Raw genomic sequence first — 19005 nt, 5'->3', positions numbered from 1 at the left:
TTAAAAGACAGAGACACAAGTCCATTTTATTCAACAAAGAATAAGTCCATAGATGAATTGAGAACCCAACAAACAGAGGAAGCACTACAAGCCAGGCTGCTGCTAACTCGGCATCCTGGGGCGACAGGCAGGAATCACAGCAGTGGCGGAATACAAGGGAAAATAGATTCAACCGAGCAGGAAGAGGAGACGTGCCGCAGATGAGGGGGAGAGAGACGAGGAGGTCACTGATCCAGAGAGAGCAAGAGTGAGAGAGAAACGCAGAGAGATAGAATAGTGAAAGGGAGAATAAGAGTTAAAGAAGCTGATGGAGGTCTACAGGGTGGCCCCTCCTCTCCAATCCCCCTCTTCAGCTCTCTGAGAGGAATCCCTCCTAGGCCAGTGTGTGTTTGGTGTTTATGTTAAAGTGCCCCCCTCCTCTTCCTCCCTTTCTCCCATGGCCACGGTGATGACGGATGAGTTAAACCCCTGCTCAGGAGAGGGAGATGTGAGGGAGTGTGGACACGGTCACACACACCACACACACGCGAGCAGCACACACACGCACACACACAGACAGACAGACAGAAGGGCAGATACATTCAGAAGCACAGCCATGCACACGGACAAAGACGCACAGGTGCATAAACTAAACCCAGTCCATGCTATGATTAGATACACATTAGTCTGTGGTTGATTTATTATGTCTGTTTGTGTGGTTGTGATTACTCATGCCTGTGTGTCTGCTCTATATATATATATATATATATAGCGAAGCGGAGAGCGGAGATATATATATGTGTAGAGCGGAGACCAGGTTGGACAGTATAGACGGGTCTGGTCCCTTCCCTTTAGTCAGTGTTCCATGCCTAGCAATGATCTCCAGGGGTCAAAGTCAGTATAAGTTCCAGTAAGGCCACAGCAGGGTCGGTCACTCAGCATAGTCTGTCTCCACTGTTGCCTTGGCAACCGTTGTGGCCACCTTGGCAACTGTTGCCAAGCACCCCGTAGCCAGGTGGGCTGAGGGCGGGGCAGTGGGAGGGGCTAGATGCTGGGCCGTTGGCGGGTGGTATCGTAGGATCGACACACCTGTGACTGAGACACCACCCCATGTTCCTCCTGGGAGAAGGCATAGCCATCTAGAGAGAAGAAGAGGGGGGGAGAGGGACAGGTACAGTAAGTACACCACTGTATGTTTACCAACCTACATAGAAGTAAATCCAAGGCTGGGACAAGGATAGGGATACTCACGGGACACGTTGCTCTGCTGCACAGAGTTTTTGCGGCCCACGTTGGAGGGTGTTTTCCTAAAGACCCGGGTCAACAGGTGGGCACGCTCGTTCAGACTGGAGGAGAAGAGACGGACAGGTAAGTCAACCAATCACAGAATACACAGCCACTGATTGACAGGTTACAGCACCAATCACAGGGAAAATCTCTATATCTCTATGACAGGTTAACACAACCAACACAACAGGTGGAAGTACAACTCTGAGGGATAACCAGTCGTACGACTGTGGATCACCTTTTAGTCAGGTCAATTTCTATGGCAACGAATCCTTCAGAACTAACCTGCTCTGTGGCAGGCTAACTCGGGGCTAACTCCATTTATCATGAATGAAGTGTCTGAGCCGTGAGTTGAGGACCAAAGTAAATCAGATTCCCTCCCTCTTACAAAGATTGCATCATCATTCCCATCATTTCAGGAAGAAGACTGATTCAATATTTTATTAATCAAAAAGGTGTTTTTGTGTTAATTTCTTTTTATGTTAAAATACCTAAACACATTATTAGTAATGCGAGGAAGCATTTGAAACTTCTGTATGACTACTACTACAATTATTTTAATCGATAGGAGTGGGAAGAAAAGGTGCTCATGCATTGATAAGCACACCAAAGTAATAAAATAAAGACAGCCCTTCTAAAAGCCTATTTCACACCATAACCTGCAGAGTTTGAAAGATAACTTTTCCTTCATTTTGATTTCAGCACAATTGAACATGTGGCATCGACTCGCCCATGGATTGATGTTTCAGTACATCTCAATGAAGAGTTTGGCGTTTGACTAGCCGTGTGCGACATGTCAATCCGTTGAGCAAACTGTATGCGTCAACGGATTGACAGAAATGGTAGCAGAAGGTGAATGTTGAACTTTTGTCGCATACATATCCAGATGATACTGCGAACTATTTTGCGCAAGGCCGTTGTCGGTGTGTTTGAAGCGCTAGAGTTACGCTTCGAACACACCGACTGCGTCATTTTATCACTGCTGCATAACATTTTGCGCAGCTAGGCAACTATACTGATGCAGGTACCTTTTGCAAATGGTCGCATGCGGTTGGACACATGGAGGAGAGAATCATTTTCGCAGTATCCTCAAAACCGTGTCTTTTTGACACAACTGCTGACAGCTACAGGGACATAAACACAAAAAATGCTGCTTGGAGACAAGTGTCCACGATAGTAGGATTGCCAGGTCAGTTTAGTAGTGAGCTTGTGCTAGATGTGGCGCGTTAGCTAGCTAGCTAACCTAGCCAATGAGGTGTGTGTGAAAGAAATAGTCATACCACCTTCCTCAACGTTGGTCTCATTGTTGAAAGTGCCTACTCTGCCTATCTTGACTATTTATTATTGCATTTCGCTCCAAAACTGCATTTGAGGGAAATTATATTATAGGCTCTCACAATTAATTTGAGGATGTCATCAAATAAATAATATACTTGGCAAATAAATAAAAAATGTAAAGAAATTATGCAATCAAACTGTTTTTATGTAATCCCAAATTTTTACTGAATGTGTGCAAAAAAAAAAAAATCTACATTCATATTTTGCTACTTTCTGTCAAGTCCACTCATACAATTTACAAACATTGTACAAACAAAATTTACAAACATGGGCGTTACACGCCCATGTCACCCTGTCTGTGCTATCATGCCAACTCCTTGTCACTCATTCTCATGCCAATGACAACCTTTGGCAAGAGCACAAACAGATCTGGGACCAGGTTATGATTTCCTTCCCTTTATAAACACATATAGGTGAAAACAATTGATAGTCCACCCTATTGCTTACACCTTGAAGACCTGCAGATCTGAGGTCTTGAAGGAAAGGAACAAGGAAGTGAGAAGAGGAGATCATTTTGTACTATTAGGACATGGCATAGGCACTTGTCTTTCCCACTAACACGGACTTTGCTGATAAAGGAAAGGAGGGAAAATGTACAACTGTGATGTGTTGTTGTCTTCAGATTAATTGCACTAGTTGTAAGTCTCTCTGGATAAGAGTTTCTGCTAAATGACTAAAATGTCCATGTAAATAGCCGAGTCCTTTTAGTATGATAGAAGTCAACCCCTGCCTAGACCTTACACCAAGACAAGACAACTTCTTGATGTGACTACCAGAGCCATACCTGGGAGGGTAGGGGCTAGGGGGCTGGGCATATGTCTTGGCTGGTACTGAAGAGCAGATTGACATTCAGTTAATCCAATCCCATCTCATTATGTGACTGCAGGGCAAACAGACAGCCATGTTAAGCCCCCCCTCATTCCTCCTGCTCTCTCTCCAGAGGAAGACTACACCCTCTGTTTTCCAGGACAAACAGTCATCCCTCCTCTACTCTAAACATTCACGCAAACATGTGCAAATTCACACAGACAGACCCGCATACATCCCCCAGCCTTCCTCTCTCTCTCTCTCTCTCTCAATCCTCCTCCTCACTAATGGCAATGCTAAACATTCTGTTAACAGTCAGTATCCAAACAGAACAGAATGTTTCCTTCTAACAGAATGCTTTTACAGAATTCTTCCCATATTGTCTGATTCCGCTGTGGAACACATTAGGTTACTTCTCTAAATGAAGCATTAAATCACATGAGGGGTTTCCCTGGCACTGGGGCAGGGGCCCTGATCCGATCCACAGAGTGTGTGGACCCAGGCCAGCCTCCCCAAGGTTACACTTCTGAGCAAGCAGCATGGATCTATTCTTTATGGTACCACAGGGAACTTAGACCTGGTGTGTTTGGCAAAGCCTGAAAAACCGTTATGAAGTTTTGCAACCGTATCATTCGCCAAAGAAAATTAGGTCTGCTAAATGGATGACAAGGTGAATGAATGAAGAACAAATTGAAAGACTAAAAAATAAATATATAAATAGCACATCTGTAAAGCCATGACTGAATCCATCACACGTCGCCCCTGTAGTGTCGCTGTCTGAAAGGGGAGTGAGACTCCAAACAGTCCAAGTACGCTCCACATCTAATTACTTCCCCAGAGAAACGTTGGTCCTCTACCTTTCCCATCCTCGTCCCAACCCTCTCCCGTTATGAAATACAAATACAGATGTGTGCGTTTCTCCTCTGTGCCTCTCAAACTCCTCAATGCTTTCCATGGTCGTCGCTGGGGGTTCCTACCCATGTCTGGGAGAAGGTTCAGCCCAGGCCCTCACCTCGAGGCTAGGGAAGGCTGTGTGCACCCATCCGTCCAAAAACAACGCCCTGCCTCCCCTCCCTGTCCCCAAGCACCTCCCCAGCCCACCTCTGTCCGAGCCAGTTCTCGGTTCTGGACTGTTGGCCCAGCCGTCTCACTGGATGATTGAGGACTATTGTTCCTGCCCAAAGCCCACCAAAGAGCCCCATCCACAGCCAATATCCCACACAACCACCTCTCAAATGGCCAAACCTCAGTCTTCCATCTCCCACTCCATTCCTCAACCTAATATGGCCAAATACCTCCAATCTTTTAAAGCCCCTTCTAACATGATCAACCCTGAATGGTTCTAATCCTTATCTTATGATCGATATACTGACTACAACCCACGATACAAAACAAACACACACACAAACGGCAAACTAACACACAACCACAGAGGCTACAGCACACTCAGTCCTTACAGCAGTGCAAACCTGTCCACTTCCTGACTCGACACAATCAGATGGAGAGATAGGAAAAAGAAGATGGGGAAGGAAAAGAAAGAGATATGATGAAACATGAGTGCTGAGGTGGGTGAGTGACTGAGTGAGAGTAGGATGCAGTGAGAGAGACGGGGGAGGAGTCTTGCGGAGCAGGAGCAGACACACAGGTCAGAGTTCACACAGTGAGCCAGGTCAAACCAAGCCAAGGTGCTACCTGTGTCTGTGTCTGTGCCCTGAGCTCTGGGGCTAGGGGACCTCAGGGTTGGCTTTGGCCCTGTGGATGGGTCAACCATGTTACCAACAGGTTAGCTGGCCATGGTTACATCACTCTCATATGTGGTATACGCTAGACATTAAAACACTGGGACATAAATCTAAATAAACACATCAATCTTACAGACTTTGTAACAAAATCTTTAAATGGGGAGACCCCTCAGTCCAAGGAATTATCATTACCTCACATGGATATGCTACGAAAATGACATGAACGATGTCGCAGTAAGATCTGTGCCCCCCCCCCCCCCCTCCCCAACTGTGATCCCTTGATGCAGTGTGTGTGTGTGTGTGTGTGTGCGTGAGTCTGACCTGCGTCCGCTGGCGTCTCGGAGCACGGCGGCCCCTGGGTCTACAGCCCTGGCCTCCAGCTCCTGAACCTCTTCCAGAAGAGACTTCTTCACAGTGCGACGACCCCTACAGCACATTCACAGGATTATGTTGCTAGTCAGGATTTCACCGTTATTTTTGGTGTTATCTGCAGGCAAAAATGCTTGATTTCTTTGGCATCGCAAATTGCTAACCTTTTCTGTCAGTGAAATAATATTTGTTGACGTGTGGCTTGACTGAACCATTATATGTGGTGAAAGTGTGCTGATTGGTTAAAATTGCGAGCCCACTTTTTGTAGTGTGGTGTTCAGACAGTTTTATGCAGTAATTTGACCGTTTTATGCGGTAATAGTGCGATGATTGGTCAAATTTGCAAGCCCTAGCATAATATGCGGGAATGGTTGATTTTGCAAAAAAATCTGCAATCACAGAAATCGCAAAATCTTGGTACAGTAGGACTGTGCTTATTCACACGTGTATGTGTTCGTATTGAAATGTGAAAACCACTGCTGTTCATACGCATGTATGCATTGATTTAAGTGGTATTTATGCAGTGTGAGTGTGCTACTCACGCGTTCCAGGCAAAGTCTTTGAGGAGACAGGCTGCTGGCACCAGGACCAGCCCCAGCCAGAAGTGCCAGCACTGCATCACTCTGCTAGCCTACAACACAACGTCAACACAACATCAACACAACACTCCAGGAACCCAGGAGAGAGACATACAACACATTCCAGCCACGTCAAGAGAGACGTTAGACAGACACACTCCACAGGGTATCCACCCTCTGTTGTCCATCTGCAGACAGCCTCGTTGACCTCTAACCAGGAGTCTGTCTCCAGGGGTTAATCATCCTCTAGACCACCGTCTCTCCCCGTCCCCCTCTAAACCACCGTCTCTCCCCGTCCCCCTCTAAACCACCGTCTCTCCCCGTCCCCCTCTAAACCACCGTCTCTCTCCGTCCCCCTCTAAACCACCGTCTCTCCCCGTCCCCCTCTAAACCACCGTCTCTCCGTCCCCCTCTAAACCACCGTCTCTCCGTCCCCCTCTAAACCACCGTCTCTCCGTCCCTCTCTAAACCACCGTCCCTCTCTAAACCACCGTCCCTCTCTAAACCACCGTCCCTCTCTAAACCACCGTCCCTCTCTAAACCACCGTCCCTCTCTAAACCACCGTCCCTCTCTAAACCACCGTCCCTCTCTAAACCACCGTCCCTCTCTAAACCACCGTCCCTCTCTAAACCACCGTCCCTCTCTAAACCACCGTCCCTCTCTAAACCACCGTCTCTCTCTAAACCACCGTCCCTCTCTAAACCACCGTCCCTCTCTAAACCACCGTCCCTCTCTAAACCACCGTCTCTCTCTAAACCACCGTCCCTCTCTAAACCACCGTCCCTCTCTAAACCACCGGTCCCTCTCTAAACCACCGGTCCCTCTCTAAACCACCGTCTCTCCGTCCCTCTCTAAACCACCGTCTCTCCGTCCCTCTCTAAACCACCGTCTCTCCGTCTCTCTCTAAACCACCGTCTCTCTCTAAACCACCGTCTCTCTCTAAACCACCGTCTCTCTCTAAACCACCGTCTCTCTCTAAACCACCGTCTCTCTCTAAACCACCGTCTCTCTCTAAACCACCGTCTCTCTCTAAACCACCGTCTCTCTCTAAACCACCGTCTCTCTCTAAACCACCGTCTCTCTCTAAACCACCGTCTCTCTCTAAACCACCGTCTCTCTCTAAACCACCGTCCCTCTCTAAACCACCGTCCCTCTCTAAACCACCGTCTCTCTCTAAACCACCGTCTCTCTCTAAACCACCGTCCCTCTCTAAACCACCGTCCCTCTCTAAACCACCGTCCCTCTCTAAACCACCGTCTCTCCGTCCCTCTCTAAACCACCGTCTCTCCGTCCCTCTCTAAACCACCGTCTCTCCGTCCCTCTCTAAACCACGGTCTCTCCGTCCCTCTCTAAACCACGGTCTCTCCGTCCCTCTCTAAACCACGGTCTCTCCGTCCCTCTCTAAACCACGGTCTCTCCGTCCCTCTCTAAACCACGGTCTCTCCGTCCCTCTCTAAACCACGGTCTCTCCGTCCCTCTCTAAACCACGGTCTCTCCGTCCCTCTCTAAACCACGGTCTCTCCGTCCCTCTCTAAACCACGGTCTCTCCGTCCCTCTCTAAACCACGGTCTCTCCGTCCCTCTCTAAACCACGGTCTCTCCGTCCCTCTCTAAACCACGGTCTCTCCGTCCCTCTCTAAACCACGGTCTCTCCGTCCCTCTCTAAACCACGGTCTCTCCGTCCCTCTCTAAACCACGGTCTCTCCGTCCCTCTCTAAACCACGGTCTCTCCGTCCCTCTCTAAACCACGGTCTCTCCGTCCCTCTCTAAACCACGGTCTCTCCGTCCCTCTCTAAACCACGGTCTCTCCGTCCCTCTCTAAACCACGGTCTCTCCGTCCCTCTCTAAACCACGGTCTCTCCGTCCCTCTCTAAACCACGGTCTCTCCGTCCCTCTCTAAACCACGGTCTCTCCGTCCCTCTCTAAACCACGGTCTCTCCGTCCCTCTCTAAACCACGGTCTCTCCGTCCCTCTCTAAACCACGGTCTCTCCGTCCCTCTCTAAACCACGGTCTCTCCGTCCCTCTCTAAACCACGGTCTCTCCGTCCCTCTCTAAACTACGGTCTCTCCGTCTCTGAAGTCTCTCTCTCCCTGCCTGCTCTCCCCCTCTTTTCAAACTCTCTCTTTGTCTTTCTACATGGTAGCCAATTCCGCCAAATGCCAGTAGCAGTTTGCTGAATATGCCCCGACATATTTCTGGTAACAAAGCCCATCTCTCTACTATACTAGCTACATTCATACAAGTGGACATTGACTGTGCTGTAGTCTACGCTGTACTGGCTAGCTAGCTACATTCATAGTAAGATTAGAGTGTTCCCTTAGTCCCTGTTATGAGGCTGTAGTTCAGAGATGGTCAGAGGTAGATAATTTGGGCCGGACACAGCTGACATTCCCAAGGGGATTCTCCGGACTGAATCGGAAAACCATTATGAGCCAGTCCCAATGACAGCTGGAAACACACCCAGAGAAGCTCAGACTACACACACAGTTTGACAAACACCCACAGACAACAGGGTAGACTGTCGGTCTCAGACAAACACACCACACCAAAAACACACACATTCTTTGTCAAAAACCCCACACGCACAAATACGGTCTCAAACAGCCACACACGAACACACACACACAAACATAACTCAAACACAATTATTTAAAGCGTAAACACAAAGCACTCAATGAATAGCCCAGTATTCATCCCCTATGGGCAGATGACTGTAGAGATACAGGGAACGAGAAAGGGTGAGAGAGCAGGGGGAAGTGAGGAGGAGAAAGGAGGTGATGGGGTTTCCTGAGCGGGCTGATGGAGGGATTGGAGACGGGGAGCGAGGAGGGGTGAGTGTCTCCACCAGTTCCCCAGTTGGACGGAGCAGCTGCAGGGTTTATTCACATTCCTCATTTCTGACACAAATTGAATTAATGGTCTGAAAGAGACGGAGACTCCCTCCCCCAGTCTCCCTTCACATTGGGGTACCACTGCACCCTGTACCTAGCCCCCTAAAAAACCCAACATGGGACCCTCAATCAGGGGGTCCCCCATATACACACACCCATCCTCCTCCAGCCCTGCCCAGCTCGGCACACTATAGTCAACACCTCCAGAGCAGGCCGTAAAAGCCTGGGGCTCGGGTGACCGCGCAGCAGGTGCAGAGGGCCTGCAGAGTGGGCTGGAAGGGCATAAATCTCCCAGGGGCTCCAGCAGTGCTGACATGGAACACCCAGAAGGCCAGCCGCCCAGGCGCCGTGTGTGTGTGTGTGGGGGGGGGGGGTTATTACCAGAATGACTGACACATGTATGGGGTGGGGGGTGGAAAGCATTAAGTCCATATAGAACACATCCACAGAACTGCCATGGTTTCTGGCCTATTAGGACATATTTACAGCCTGGTTTGAGGCTGGGTTTTTTGGGGCTGACCGCACACCTCTGCAGCGCACCTCAGCTTTTCTAACCAACAGGACTCTGTAGACACGGCTTCCTTCACTACAGTCGTAAGTAGTAACAGAAGAGACAGCTTGAGCCATGAGAAGAATCAGAGGAGGAGACTTGCCTGGCCCTGCATGTCAGGAGCAATGGGGATGGACGGCCAGAAAGCTGAGTAGACAGTGAAGAACAGCATCCAGAGAATCATACTGCCCCACACTGCCAAGTGGGAGAACTACAGGGAAGGAGAGGGGGTGGGAGTTGGAAGAGGAAGGAAAAGGGGTGAGAAATATAGAGCGAGGTCACATAGTTAATGTACAAACACTGAATATAGACAACCTTGTCCCTGAGTCCCCCTCCTCTTTCCCTCCCCCTCTGTCTCGTTCCCTTTCCCTCCCTCTCTCTTTTCCTTTGTCTATCCCTCCTTCCCCCTCTCTCTCCCTCTCTGTAAGGGGACACTGTGTGAATACCTATGGGACCCTGCTTCATTACCGGGGGGGGTGTTGTGTGGACAGCTGAACGGACGGGGGGTGTCAACGCCCCCCTCACCCCCGTCCCTGGAGTGGGAATGCCCTGAGATGGCTGTAACACATGGCAAGGAGAGTATGTGTGTGTGTGTGTGTGTGTGTAGGGGGCTGATCTCTATACACTAGCATACCCCACACTGTCACCTACCCCTATACCTGTACACAACAGTGTCAGCTGTCAACCTGTAGGCTACCAGTCATGTGGTACTATATGTCAACAGGGTACATAGAGGCAGTCTATAGGGCTAGTGAAGTGGGAGTGTGTATTAGAGGGGAAACAGACTCTTACCCTGGTCCAGGCAGTGGTTTCCATACCAGCTTTTAAACACACTGTTACTACCACATACTGCAGAGAGAGAGAGAGAGCAAGAAAGAGAGCGAGAAAGAGAGCGTGAAGGAGGGTTAGTTCACAAACGACAGCAGAGATAATAAACATCCATAATGATATACTGTAAACTTAACAATTCCTGTTAAAACCCTCAGAGTGTACCTGCTGCTCTCAGCCATCTAAACACAAACAAATAAGCAACAGACACACACACCGTGCTAAATGTAAGGAACAGAGTGATGGAGAGAGAGAGGGAATAAGGTAGATGAGTAGAGCGATTGCTGAGGGAGACTAACTGCAGTCCCATGAGCACTTCATTACTGATTTAAAATGGCCAGAGTCTAGCATCTCTATAGCAGGATCCAAAAAGTCTAATTGACACACACGACACACACATTTTATCAGACTGGGCATTACATTAGTGGGTCCATGTTAATATTCAGAGTGTCAGCGCCAACATAAACGAGACACGGTGCAATTCATCTGCTTACCGTGTAGACCATGTTCCCCACAAACAGGTAGTCAGTTCCATGACCGTTGTTGAAAGGACTGTCTGGGGAGAACACACACAAAGGAATATTTAGCACAAGATATTAAGATAAGAGTGTGTGACTAGCAGGGGGGTGTAGGCACCACTACTTACCATGTTCTAGAACTTTGAGTGGAAACCAGAAGAGAATAATGGAATGGATCAGAGCATTTATACAGTGACCCCAAAACACCTGAGAGAGAGAGAGAGACAGACACAAAGAGAGACAGAGACAGACACAGAGAGAGACAGAGAGACACACACACACAGAGAGACAGAGACACACACAGAGAGAGACAGAGAGAGACACACACACAGAGAGAGACAGAGACACACACACACACAGAGAGACAGAGACACACACACACACAGAGAGACAGAGACACACACACAGAGAGAGACAGAGACACACACACAGAGAGACAGACACACACAGAGACACACACAGAGAGACAGAGACAGAGAGAGACACACACAGAGAGACAGAGAGACAGAGAGAGACACACACAGAGAGACAGAGAGACAGAGACACACAGAGAGACAGAGACACACAGAGACACACAGAGAGACAGACACACAGAGAGACAGACACACAGAGAGACAGAGACACAGAGAGACAGACACACAGAGACACAGAGAGACAGAGACACAGAGAGACAGAGAGACATAGACACACACAGAGAGACAGACACACACAGAGCGACAGAGCGAGAGGATGGAGAGAGCGAGAGAGGGCAGTAGTAGTAAGTACAAACCAATGCCAAAACACACAGAGGCCACATACAAAAACAGTGTTTCCTCACAGTAATACAACTACCACTGTGTATTCACCATCGCTACCAACCAACTGCCCTGCTTCTGCGCACACACATTACACACACCTTCCACTCACTAACTGAATGACTTCCTTATTCTGGCCCTCTGAATCTCATTAGCATTGCCATGGAGACGGCCCGGACTCCCTGCCACCTTGTTTACCCGCTGGGGTTCCAAACAAACACCAGGCATCTCAAATCCATCAGAGACAAGCCCCACCATGACCCATCAAACACAGAGCATGACAATCATAGCTTCATTTCAGATGACGCCACACATGTGCATATAGGTCTACAAGTGATGTCTAATAATACGCTAATCATTTATGTATTTTTTCATTCATAGTGTTCAAAATGGTTCCATATGTTTGTCCATGAATAATTGTACAGTATTTCAATGTAATTGTGTGTGTGTGTGTACCTTGGTGTTGAAGCCCTCGGCATTCTGGGTAATCCTGTATAGCTGGGGGAAGCGTAGCATGTTCTGCTGACTGCATGGCCGGTCAAAGATCCCCAGAGTGAAGGGAGGCAGCGCTGTGAAGATCTGACACACACACACACACACACACAATAACAAAGTCAAAACACCCACACAAACACGACTGCCTTTCAGAGATTCAGACAGTGACTGTTGTGTTGATTGTGTGACTGAGAAAACACACAACACAATCAACAGGAATTCCACCAAACATGGCGAGCCTGAGGGCTGGATACATTATCACTGAGACGTAGCAGCAGAGAGACAGGAGAACAGACACTCTGCTGTGGCATGCAGATTGACCACAGATAACAGAACACAGCTCACACAGAGTGGAGACATGGAAGGAGAGGGAGGGAGGGAGAGAGGGAGGGAGAGAGAGAGGGGGAAAGGGTGAAGGAGAGAGAAAAATATGGAGTACGAGGGAGAGTAAAGGACAGAGATCCAGAGAAATGGACAGTATGAATAAAGTGGACACTCACCACGTTGTAGAGGCCTATACACCAGCGTTCAAACAGGATCTGTCCAGAGAAGCCGTTCACAAAGGCAAACCACAGCTGGACAAGAGAGAGGGATGACATAGGATGAGTAAACAAGGGAGGATGGAAAGAACGGCTTTATAGGCCCAGATAGAGGAGAACCAACACATTGATTTGTTTCATGGTGAAGTGGCCCTTGTGCATAGATGACAGATCTAGGATCAGTCTCCACTACCCAATGCTAAAGTTATCTACAAAGAGTAAAACACTGGAATCTGACTCTGGGTCAGGTGTTGAGGAGGAGTGTCCACCCATACAGAGAGACTGACTGATCAGAGTGTGTATGATGATATTCCTGGAGCACACACAATCTGCTTTGTGTACAGAGACCGTCTATAACCCTTCACGTATAGAAATCTGCAGGCAGCCAATAATGTGTGATAAACAAACACATACACACACCAGTGTGAGAGGGACAGCGAGGTAGAGGGTCTTATGATGGTTTGCACCTGCTGGCATCCTTAATGTTAGACAGAGAGGGGGGCACAGCTGACAGATACCCCTCAGGGCTTCCAAAATGTCTCTCACCCATTCTACACAGTGTGTGTTTATGTGTGTGTACATCCAGTAAAGTGTGTGTGTGCGCGTGTGAGTGACAGAAAGCAGACACCAGAGGGGCACCTCATCCATCACTGTCAAGCATTTCGACAAACAGCTGCAAAATGTCTCTGTTAATGTATGTGTCTGTGAGAGAGAGAGAGCGAGAGAGAGAGAGAGAATGACATCAAAATAGAAAAGGGGGTTAGTCACTTACTAAATGAGTCCAGCTTCCTACTAATGTAAATCATATTTTATGTGTCTTCATAACCTGATTGGCTCTCTGGGTGGCATGCATAGGACCTGACCTATATAAGGGAGGGTGGGCGTGGTGAGGATGAGGGAGGGGTGTGTCTTACCTCTATAATGTAGAGCACCACATTCTTATAGAAACAGTAGAGGATACACTTAGTGACACGGTTATAACTCCACGCCCCATGGACCAGCAACAGCTTCTCTAGGTAGGAAAACTAGGACCAGTCAGAGGGGGAGGGGGAGAGAGAGATGGATACAGGGTGAGACAGAGATAAGCAGTACCCGAGGGGTAAAGACAGATAGACAGATTCCTAGATTCCTCTGGCTCTCACATAATACTTCAACTGGCTCCTCCTCCATTCTCCCCACAGGGAGACATGCTAACCATTAACACAGGAGTGCTAGCAGCTCACAAACAAGCTGCGGGCTAGAATCTGCTTTGTGTGTTACCTGTGCTATGGAGTAGTCCGAGGAGTTGGTGGCCTGCATGCCCTCGTTGCCACTGATGCCAACCCCCACGTGGGCAGTCTGGATCATGCCCACGTCGTTGGCCCCGTCTCCTATGGCCAGAGTGATGGCCTTCACATGCTTCTTCACCATGTCCACTATCTCAGACTTCTGGAGGGGAGAGACCCTGGAGAGGGAGACCATATTAGAGACACATATTTACCTCAGATTACACAGATCCACAAAGAAATCGAAAACAATCCGATTTTGATAAACTCCCATATCTACTGGGTGAAATACCACAGTGTACCATCACCGCAGCAAGATTTGTGACCTGTTGCCACAAGAAAAGGGCAACCAGTGAAGAACAAACACCATTGTAAATTCAAACATATATGTTAATTTATTTTCCCTTTAGTACTTTAACCATTTGCACATGGTTACAACACTGTATATATATATATACACACACACACGACATTTGTAATGTCTTTATTCTTTTGGAACGTCTGTGAGTGTTATGTTCATTTTTATTGTTTATTTCACTTTTGTATATTATCTACTTCACTTGCTTTGGCAACGTTAACATGTGTTTCCCATGTCAATAAACACCCTTGAAATGAGAGGGACAGATCAGTTAGAAACCAGTTACACAATAACCTAAAAGACCGAAAGTAAAAGATGTCTGGGAGACTGGAAACAACTATTCAACCAGGTGGGGAACAGTCAGTCAGTGAGAGAGACACAGACAGAGAGAGGAGACACACAGACAGAGAGAGGAGACACACAGACAGAGAGAGGAGACACACAGACAGAGAGAGGAGACACACAGACCGAGAGAGGAGACACACAGACCGAGAGAGGAGACACACAGACCGAGAGAGGAGACACACAGACCGAGAGAGGAGACACACAGACCGAGAGAGGAGACACACAGACCGAGAGAGGAGACACACAGACCGAGAGAGGAGACACACAGACCGAGAGAGGAGACACACAGACCGAGAGAGGAGACACACAGACCGAGAGAGGAGACACACAGACAGAGAGAGGAGACACACAGACCGAGAGAGGAGACACACAGACCGAGAGAGGAGACACACAGACCGAGAGAGGAGACACACAGACCGAGAGAGGAGACACACAGACAGAGAGAGGAGACACACAGACCGAGAGAGGAGACACACAGACCGAGAGAGGAGACACACAGACAGAGAGAGAGACACACAGACAGAGAGTCCGTGAGATCAGATTACCAAAAACATAAATTACAAAACGCATAAAGATTAGAATGATTGGAAATGGAAGAGAGGAAAAGAGTTGAAGAGAGAACAAAAGAAGGAGATTTAAAGACAGCTGGCAGAGAAACAGACAGACTTCACACATAAACATGAGGTTTCTGTTCAGTGGATTACATTAGGGAGCAGGAAATATAACCACAATGGCTTCTATTTGGTGCCAAATCCCAAGGTAAAAGTTGGCCTTAACCACAGACCTAGGATAAGATTTTACTGCCCCAGATCCTAACCTGACCCATTAAATAGATGGAAATATATCTGTTCCTGTATCAGTGGTTTAGGGCACTGCTTCCCACTAATGTACTTGTGTAGCCATTCAGTCATTGTGATAGCTGGTTGAGGGACAAGACCCCTGAGGTACTCCACCCTCTTAACCTGTAACCCTCAGCCTCTCTGTCTGTCTGTCTCCTAAACCGGCTCTGTCTACACAGACAATGAGATGAGGAGCCCAGGGGACAGTGTCTAGGGTGAATTCACAGACATTGTGTGTGTGTGTGTGTGTGTGTGTGTGTGTGTGTGTGTGTGTGTGTGTGTGTGTGTGTGTGTGTGTGTGTGTGTGTGTAATAGATAGTATGCCTTTTGAAAACATGGCTCCTGTTACTCTCTGCATGTCAGTTTTGTAGGCCTGTAGTCAGACCAGGACACAAAGTGATTTCAAGACCCAACAGGGACCACTCTTTCTTGGGCAAGAGGAAGCAGGCCAGGCTGGGTACGGAGAAAAACTCTATATAGCCTTTCTATGTATCGCTCTGACACACACACACCTGCTGCAGGCCAGCGGGATGCCCACGGGTCATAAAGATGGTCTGTGTGTTCTGAACCGTGGCCCGGTCAAGCTGAAACCACAGAGCTGGGTGGTCCGCTTAGTATTCTCTCACACACACACTTTCCAAGGGGAAACCATCAGCGAGAGAATTGGCTGGAGAAGCTGATGTTGAGACGAGATGAGCCTCTGCTCTCTGAGGTGCGTGTCTGTCTGCGTGAGAGACAGAAGGAGCGAATAGGACACTAGTAGAAATAGTGACTCAACAAAAAAAATCCCTCAAAGCCCCCCCCCCCCCCCCCCCACACACACAAAAAGTGTTTGAGAATGGTGGCTCAGGGCACCTCAGGGTAGATGAAAGAGGCTAAATGGTCTTCATGGTGGAGTTGAAGAGTAAATGAGGAGTTTAAAGTGGTTGTTTAAATAAACAGAGTGTGAAGTCAGGAACCCAAGCACCGAGCCCTGCCTGAACCCACCACCCCTTACAAACAACACACACACCAGGAGGAGAGGATCACAGTCACCTCTGCTATGAGTGGGCCGGGGGGGATCAGGCGGAAGAAAGAGAGGGGTCTAGAACAGGGGGGGGGGGGGGGGGGGGCTGGAGGCATTTGTAAGGCCTTGGAGACCTAAGTCCGGATATGGCTTTTATGCTACAGAGAGTCAATTACGTGTGTGTGTGTGTGTGTGTGTGTGTGTGTGTGTGTTAATAGCGGTAAGTGAGCCATGACTTTGACATTTTCATGCGGTGCGGTGTATTACATTAACCCCTCTGAGCTGAATGCCAAGCTTTTATCATCTACAGTTATTAACTACTGTAACCCTGGGCAACCTGCAACCTTTAACATCTACAGTTATTTACTCCAGTAACCCTGGGCAACCTGCAACATCTACAGTTATTTACTACTGTAACCCTGGGCAACCTGCAACATCTACAGTTATTTACTACTGTAACCCTGGGCAACCTGCAACCTTTAACATCTACAGTTATTTACTACTGTAACCCTGGGCAACCTGCAACCTTTAACATCTACAGTTATTTACTCCAGTAACCCTGGACAACCTGCAACATCTACAGTTATTTACTCCAGTAACCCTGGGCAACCTGCAACATCTACAGTTATTTACTACTGTAACCCTGGGCAACCTGCAACATCTACAGTTATTTACTACTGTAACCCTGGGCAACCTGCAACCTTTAACTCACAACCAGAACCTTTATAGGCAGCACATACACCAAGTACCAAGCACACCCTAACACCCAGACCTATACTCTGCATCCTCCCTGTGTGTGTGTGTGTGTGTGTGTGTGTGTGTGTGTGTGTGTGTGTGTGTGTGTGTGTGTGTGTGTGTGTGTGTGTGTCTGTGTGTGTGTGTGTGTGTGTGTGTGACCTGAAGCAGTTGCAGAACAGGATGTGTGTTTGCGAGTGTGCGTGCATTTCTTACCTGCAGCAGATGACGGCCTTGCAGGACAGGGCGAGGTCTAGGAAGGCTTGGCGGAGCTCGAAGGACAGGGCGTATTTCAGGGTCTGTCCATCGATGATCAGAGCCAACTCATTCTCCTTCCCCAGAGAGTCACCCAGAGACGTACAGTGAGCTGTCAGGGTGGCACGTGTAGCCTGGTGAGGGCAAGAGAAAGAGGGGGTGAAACAGACTGTGTGTGTGTGTATATATGTATACACACACACACCTACAGGTTTGAAGCAGAAAGAAAGATGTGAAGGTATACACTGGAAACACACACACACGCATAAAACACACACAGTATGTGCGTGAGGTACTCGTGTTTGTTGGACCAGTCGGAGCAGAGTGTACAGGCCGTTTATGGGGCAGTAGTTTAGGGCAGGTTTATAATGGTGGAACAGGGACTGATAGAGAAAACAAACATCCCATAGACTCTAATGAGAACCATGTGGACAGGCAGGCACGCACCACACAGCCCACACAGGAGAATACACACACACGTGGAATACAAGACTTAATCCACACGCAAACACACATTTAAAGGATATGCTTATATCCACATTTAAACTATAAATAGAAACGCACTTTCACAATGTTTAATATATATACAGATAGATGTACAATGGGCTCTGAATGTATTGGGACAGTGACACATTTGTTGTTTTTTTGTCTCTGTACTCCAGTACTTCGTATTTGAAATGATACAATGACTATGAGGTTAAAGTGCAGACTGTCAGCTTTAATTTGAGGGTATTTTCATCCACATCGGGTGAACCGTTTAGAAATTACACCACTTTTTGTACATAGTCCCCCCATTTTAGGGGACCGAAAGTATTGGGACAAATTGTATCATTTCAAATCCAAAGTGCTGGAGCACAGAACCAAAACAATAGTTTTACTGTCCCAATACTTTTGGAGCTCACTGTATTGTAGACAAAGTACAGTCCCAGGCACAAACATGAATACACTTCATGGGTACGAACCCACAGAGAAGACTAGGTTATTTCCAGTCCAATGACCCCAGCTCATCCCTGTGACCTGGACTGTTTGAGATGACCCTCCTTCTGTCAACTGACTAGTGTGTGGGGGAAACTACACAGTAATCACACACACTCCCTTTATTTCCCTCATACACACATTATTTTCCCCCGCTGTCCTTACAAAACGTACGCACACACACACACACACACACACACACACACACACACACACACACACACACACACACACACACACCGCATTCCCTCCGAAACTGATACAACAGCGGGCTGTCCCTCCTCTCTCTTGAAAAATCCCCTCTTGTTTTCTCAGCCTTGGGCTGTGTGTTTTTCTTCTATCCCAGAATTCCTGTTTGCATTTACCTTCTCCCAAACAGAGAGAGAAAACACAAACAGAATGAAAGGATTAAAGAAGATTACAGGTTGTCAGAGTTCTGCAAATCAAAGTCTTTGCGTGTGTGTGACGGTTTGAGCTGGCGTGCGTGAGCGTGTATGTGTCAAGGGGCACT

At 48.0% G+C, this 19005-nt stretch overlaps 1 protein-coding gene across 7 annotated transcripts in view; it reads right to left on the bottom strand.

Annotated features, from left to right (window-relative positions):
* The window catches only part of atp8a2 (ATPase phospholipid transporting 8A2), a 70748-nt gene continuing 51743 nt past the window's right edge, over positions 1 to 19005 (bottom strand). For all 7 annotated transcript variants that reach the window (XM_055881945.1, XM_055881943.1, XM_055881944.1 and 4 more), the window contains 13 exons: positions 17481 to 17653; positions 13977 to 14160; positions 13631 to 13741; positions 12678 to 12752; positions 12139 to 12261; positions 11017 to 11095; positions 10865 to 10926; positions 10335 to 10391; positions 9646 to 9753; positions 6065 to 6153; positions 5475 to 5579; positions 1231 to 1325; positions 1 to 1118 (listed from right to left, as the gene is read on the bottom strand). In XM_055881945.1, the coding sequence (XP_055737920.1) occupies positions 1024 to 1118; positions 1231 to 1325; positions 5475 to 5579; positions 6065 to 6153; positions 9646 to 9753; positions 10335 to 10391; positions 10865 to 10926; positions 11017 to 11095; positions 12139 to 12261; positions 12678 to 12752; positions 13631 to 13741; positions 13977 to 14160; positions 17481 to 17653 (1356 nt within the window). In that variant the 3' untranslated portion in view covers positions 1 to 1023. The remainder of the gene's footprint in view (positions 1119 to 1230; positions 1326 to 5474; positions 5580 to 6064; positions 6154 to 9645; positions 9754 to 10334; positions 10392 to 10864; positions 10927 to 11016; positions 11096 to 12138; positions 12262 to 12677; positions 12753 to 13630; positions 13742 to 13976; positions 14161 to 17480; positions 17654 to 19005) is intronic.

This window comes from Salvelinus fontinalis, chromosome 25 (assembly GCF_029448725.1).
Source record: "Salvelinus fontinalis isolate EN_2023a chromosome 25, ASM2944872v1, whole genome shotgun sequence".
In the NCBI taxonomy this organism is placed as follows: domain Eukaryota; kingdom Metazoa; phylum Chordata; class Actinopteri; order Salmoniformes; family Salmonidae; genus Salvelinus; species Salvelinus fontinalis.
This window is presented reverse-complemented; position numbering and strand designations above follow the sequence as displayed.